Below are 6,421 nucleotides of genomic sequence, written 5' to 3'. Positions count from 1 at the left end.
CTGGGTTTGTCATACTCGTCAGCTCTTTCTCAATTCCTCTTGGGTAAGCTGGTTGATCAAATTGAAGAAGTCCTTCCTTCATCCTACCTAGTACCCCGTACATTTGGGTGTTTTCTTCAAGTCATCTCAGTTGGGCCCAACCTTCTCCTGTCCAGCTCTGTTCTATGGAACTGGCCATTCAGAATGCCCTGTCTGCTCCTTCATTCTCTGCTTGTGAGGTTCTATCACTTTTGGGGGTGTGATCTTGTGTGACTCCTCTCATACCTTTTACCCAGGCTTGTATGTGATCCCTTCAAAGGGTCCTCCACAACAAATGGAACCTTGCTTATGGTCACTTGGATACCCCTGTAATCCCTCCTTCCTACATTGTGGATGATCTTCAATGGTGGTTGGAGAAGGCTCAAACATAAGTGGGTGTCCCACTTCCTCCTCTGTGACCAGATTTACATTTGTTCACAGATGCATCCCTTCATGGCTGGGGTGTGTGGGTTGATAACCAGGAGGCTTCGGGTCATTGGTCTGTCGGGAAACATTCTCTTCATGTCAACATCCTCAAACTCCTTGCTGTTCATTGGGCTTTGAATCACTTTCTTCACATCTCTAGAGATCTTCTGGTCATGATACATTCTGACAATTCAACAATAGTGGCTCATATAAATCATCAAGGTGGCACCCAGTCAAGATCCCTGTGTTTTTTAACATTGGATCTTCTCTTTTAGGCCCACGATTATCACATTCAGTTGATAGTGTGTCATATACCAGGTGCTTTCAACCTCGTGGTGGATCGTTTTTCCTAACCTGACCGGGTTTACCTGATGGAGTGGTCCCTTCATCCACTTGTTTTTCAGTGGCTTTGTGATCGTTGGGGTATTCCTCATATTGATGCATTTGCCACTGCCCTCAATCATCAGTTACTTTTATTTTTGTCTCCATTTCCCATCCTTGGGCTTTGGTTATAGATTCCTTCAGCCAAGATTGGTTGAACAAGTTCCTTTATGTTTAAACTACTATCCAATTATTTCATTGGGTAGTCTCCCTCATCCATATCACTCTGTGCAAAGCCCTTCTGATTGCTCCTTACTGGCCCACTCAACCATGGTTTCCTCGACTGCTCCAGCTACAGTTCTTCCCTCCCATCCCTCTTCCATTATTCCTCGAAGTTCTTCATCATCCTCAGTCACCGATTCTGCATCCCACAATTCACGTCCTCTATCTTCATTCCTGGCTTTTGGGTGACATCTCATTTAGCTCATTCTGTTCGTCCTTCATCCATGGCTTTGTATCATTGGAAATTAAATGTTTTTCACACCTGGGTCCTGGCTCAGGGTATCCCATCTTCTCATCCTATGGTTGCTAATATCTCCGAGTTTCTTACATGGCTTTTTTGAGAAGAGGTCTTCTGTCGACTCAATAACAGGTTATCCGATACTTTCCATTTTTTCCTTTACAGCAGGGTCTATCTTTCCCCTGTCCTTGCCATTTTGGTCCATTCTTTCTGGATCTGTCAGCTGCCTTGGCGTCCATCTGGTACTTCCAGATTCGGACATTAATGTGGTCTTCCTTTACTTTACTTTACCTCTGTTTGAGCCCATTGCCTTGTGCTCTTTGTTTCACCTATCCTTTAAGGCATATCTTCTTCTACTCTTGATGTGCAGGTGGCGTCAGTTGGATCTGTTCACTATCAAAGTCATGCACTGTACCACCAAACCTATCTTCTCCTTTATCTGGAATGTTCCTTCCTTCCCAAGACCTCGGTGGCTCGTGAGGGTAACTTTTCCATTTTCTATTTCTCATCTCTACCCTCATCTTGATACAGATAGACTTCTATGCCCAATGTTTGCCCTTATTTGTTATATTGCCCACATGGCTTCCTTCAAGGGTTCCCATTACCATCTCTTTATCCCATGGCAACCCTCTTCCTCTTGGGATCTTTCTCCTTTTACTCTTACCAAATGGGTTTGTCAGTTAATCCAGTTAGCTTAATCCTCCTTGTCCCTTTCCCAATGAGCTTTGTTCTGTGTTACTTCCCATCAAATCCAACACCTCACCTTTCCCCTTGCTTCTCGTCTTCGCCATCCTTTAGAGGAGATTCTGCAGTTGGGCATGTGGACCACCCCTCAGACCTTATCTCCCATTACTTACATCAAATCGCAGTTTCTGCTTCCTCAGGGTATTATCTACCACCTATGGCTATATTTCGTACTTCAGTGTGGATATGACAATAGGTAAGTCTTTATTAATGCTTTCTTTTCTTTCAAGGGCCCTTGCTTCGAATTTTGTCACTTGGACCCTGCTCTGTGGTGGGTGGTGTCTGACCACGTATTCTTTACATACATAAACAAATCCTCACTGTACGCCATGTTGATTCATGCACTCTTTTCATGGCTCTGCATGATCACCTTCGAGGTGGGGTGTTTCACAAAATCACTGGATGGTCAATAACCTCATGATATTGCTTCATAAATAGGCCCATTCCAGACTGAATCACCCATGAATGACATGGGTAAAGTCGAAGGGGATAACTGCCAATCCCTGCCATGCCTTGATTGAATAAATTAATATGGTCTGCTTTTCAAAATAGGGTTTTGTGATCACCCATTGCACTGTCTCGGGTGTAGGCATTCCTTCGGACTCTTTAATGCATTTACCCCCTTTCTTCCAGTAGAATATAGGAGTCCTTACCACTTGTCAGTTCCAAGCTGCTGAGGTGGTTGACCATGGAGGCATCCTGCTGGATGGGTTCCACATAGATGGCTATAACGATTCAGTTCAGAGTAGGGTGGTGGTGTTATTTTGATGTAGAAGGCATAAAATCTTCCAGATTGAATGACACATACCATGGAGTGAGACAACTAAATGCAGTTCACCCCTTCAAGTGGGTGCCCTCGCCCTACCCTCACACAGATATCGGTACCCCGTGGGCTGGTTTTTGATATAGAGTGAACCAATCAAATTAAGTCCTCACACAGGTTTGGGGTTGTCCAGCTTCCTCCCTTGATTCTTCCTTCAATGTAGTTGGTGATGGAGGGTATATGTATAATGTTTCTGTCCTGGGCACTCCCAAGTTCTCTCCTGCGACGAAGATGTTATTGACCTTTGGACGTTTTGGATCAGTCTCACAGTTGTGGGAGTTGATTGCATGCGATAGACTTCCCTCTGATACTGGATGACACATTCCCGGATCTCTGACTCATTGCTAATCCTGTGTTGTGCCCTGGAGTCGATGTTTTCCTCACATCCATGATTTTGGGGTCTGAGGTAATGTCAGTATGATCCTCATCCTACCCACCCACAGATGTTGGTACCCAGCTAGGAGATTTTCGATGTAGTTGACTTACCGAGTATGATCTGCCATGCCCTAGTCATTCTACATCATGGGAAGTAACCTCCATTACCCATTTTACTTCTATGGGATTGAGTTTCGATATTTATCCGGTTGGGATCACTTTCCTGACTTATCCTCTCCCACTTGGATGTGCTTCCTTTTCCACCATGTTTGTTCTTAGCTGTTCATGGTGAGGAGATATCTGGTTCAGAAGTGGTGCAGTGCCTATCCTCAGATCATCTGATCTGTTTCTCTCATCTACAGAAGTATCCTTTGGATGCTTTCGGGGGGTATGTCTGTTCTCTCTAGCACTGGTCCCTCCCCCTTTTCAATGTGGGATTCTAGCTAATCTTGTGAGTGGAGGAAAATACAGTATAGGAAGTTATAATTTTCCTATATTGAAAATATATTTCCAATAGGTACTTTCCTCCTCTCACACTTCCCACCCTCCTCCCCACAATCTTCTGGAGCTTACATCATCTGCCAAACTTCGAAGTGATGGTTCCGTAGTGATGTATAGCATAAGTCACATGTATCACCTGATAGTAGTGCTCTTCTATAGTTGGAGAGATGACACATGATGATTTGCATGAGAGACATATTGATTCCAATATGGGTGTGTGAAAGGCTTGTTGCAAGCGTTATAAAAAAAGTTTGCATGTAGAGGGCATCACAAAATGGGAAAAGCTAATCTTGTGAGGGGAGGGAAGTATTCTATACATTTTCAGTATAGAATAATTACAACTTTCCAAAGAAGTTTCTTAGTAAAATTATGACCAACCCTACAACCTATTGTACACAGGTTAAATATTTGAGATGAACATAGCTGTTGTTTTTTGTCTTGAACTTTACCTTTCTTTGACTTGTTGTCATCATAAGTCCTGTTGACTGATCACAGTATTACATAATTATATGTATATTTTATGACACATGAAACATATAAAAGTATGTTATTTTTTTACCAAACTTTAGGAATTATGTTTGGTAATTAAATATTGTAATTTAATTTTAATCCAAAAATTTTTGCTAATGCAGATATTTGGTATTTATACAAAATGAGTTTGGAGCTTTATCATACTGTTACAGTCCATGTATTTCCATGTCTTGTGACCATGCATCCTGACAATAGCCTTGTAACATAGTTTCCATTGTGAAAGGTCCAATTGTAAGACTATCATTTCCAGAGCACATCTCTTCCTGCTTGCTTTTCATAATCTATCTAATGTATGAGGGCAATCATTTCACAGCACCTGTTTCAACAGTCTGATTGCACAGAAATCCATAGACACTGCATTTGACAAATTGACTACTATGTCTTTGTATGCAGTAGCATGAATACCACTTTTATTTTACAACTACTTAAGGTATGTGATGGTTGAGTGGAAGGTATGATTGGAAACTTTTTCTTGGTGAACCCATACCCTGTTAGTCTCATTTCAGATGGAGGTCCTTCTTAATTATGGTGTGTACTATTGCCTGGGGTATGTAGATGGCTTTTGCCACTGGTCTTTGCATTTGTTGATTTACACCTGTTACAAGATGGCACATTTTACTTACCAAGGCTAGGATATGACTTCTTGCAGTATTTCTCTGGATTTTCCCAGTGCCTGAATGTGATCCATATTTCTTTGTTTTTCAATGCCATTAAGAACAAATGATATCCCTGTCTTGAAAATTCTAAATATCAAATATGAACTCATTTTTACATGTGTATAATCTAAGTGTATGAATATTTTGTGTCAGAAAGGGATGTTGCATACCCTTCCCAAAAGCAATCACTTTTGAATTTCATTACACTACCTATGAAATGCCACACATGCATTCCACAGAGGCAATATTAACTGCAATCTTACTTGCTGTCTTGTATGTTCAAAATAATTTTAATATAATGAACTTTGACCTTCTGTACACCTTATAAAATAATAAATTGTGTAAATCATGCTTTTTTATTCACATTATTCTTTTGCTCAAGTAGCTATGTGATGACCCTCTCATAATAAAATAGAAAAATTAACAGTTGTGTTGTATAGTTACTTTCTTTGTAAATTCATTCATTGATTAAATTTTTTCTATGTTAGCCTATGATGGAAACAATGAAGCCAACTTATCGGAATTTTGTGTGTGCGCCAAAGTTACCTAACAAGCAGAACACTCCAACACTATCTGTGGACAGTGGAGTAAGTTCAGCAGGGAGTATAAATTCTTCAAAGAGGAATTCTCAAATGAGTTATGCTTATAGAAATCCTTTGTTTGACCAGGAAATAATTATAGGAAGATCTGTAGCTCTTCCAGATGTGGTTAGTAATGTAGTTTGATAATTAAATTTATTTTGTGCTAAATATGAAATCTCAATACTATATATATATTACTTTTTTAATTTGTTAATGATATACATTAACTGTTGTAAGTTATGCATTATTCTCCTATGATTAGAAATTTTTAAGTATGTAAACTGTTGATAAAGAAAAATAAGCATTTTTTATTCTATTAGATGTAGGATAACTATACTTAAAGTCTGTTACTTCAACCTCATAGGGTCTAAAAAATGTGTAATTTTAAAGACAAATCAAAATTTTTAGATGTATCTGTGTGTGTGTAAAATGTGACAAAATCATAGTGTTTTTTCCAAAAGACCATTGAAAGGACTAAAATACAGATTAGTTTTCTTTTTTAGGGATCCAGAATGAAAATAGCTTCTATGCCACATTTTTGGTTTCAAAATACAAAAGATAAGTAGATTCAACATCTACTGTACTTATTTATTGATTACACAGGCCTACAAATTTAAACTTCATAAAAGTTGTTTTGGTTTTAATAACATATTTTCCATTATTTAGCTATGCAGATTTCAAAAATAATATTCATTTTTTCTTTCATATAAGGATTTTGTACAAATCGGGAAGAGAAAAACTCTTACCTAGATCAAATTATTATTTCGTTTACCACAATGACATTTTTTATTTTTATTTTTGTTAACAAACTTCCAAACAAACTGAAGAAAAGGGAAGAATATTGATGTCAAACGAATATGCATCCTCATTCATCCTGATTTTCTTTTTTGTGAAATCTACATCTTTTAGTCTCAAAAGTATGTGT

At 39.0% G+C, this 6,421-nt stretch overlaps 1 protein-coding gene across 1 annotated transcript in view; it reads left to right on the top strand.

The window, feature by feature from the left end:
• LOC111083284 overlaps positions 1-6,095 on the top strand; it is a 9,457-nt gene extending 3,362 nt beyond the window's left edge. The window contains exons 3-4 of the mRNA XM_022379686.1: positions 5,404-5,622; positions 6,000-6,095. Coding sequence (XP_022235394.1) covers positions 5,404-5,622; positions 6,000-6,062 — 282 coding nt within the window. The 3' untranslated portion in view covers positions 6,063-6,095. The remainder of the gene's footprint in view (positions 1-5,403; positions 5,623-5,999) is intronic.
• The last annotated feature ends 326 nt before the right edge of the window (positions 6,096-6,421 follow it).

Source organism: Limulus polyphemus, unplaced genomic scaffold, assembly GCF_000517525.1.
Source record: "Limulus polyphemus unplaced genomic scaffold, Limulus_polyphemus-2.1.2 Scaffold8878, whole genome shotgun sequence".
NCBI lineage: Eukaryota > Metazoa > Arthropoda > Merostomata > Xiphosura > Limulidae > Limulus > Limulus polyphemus.
The sequence above is the reverse complement of the archived record's forward strand: the minus strand, read 5'-3'. Positions and strand labels throughout refer to the sequence as shown.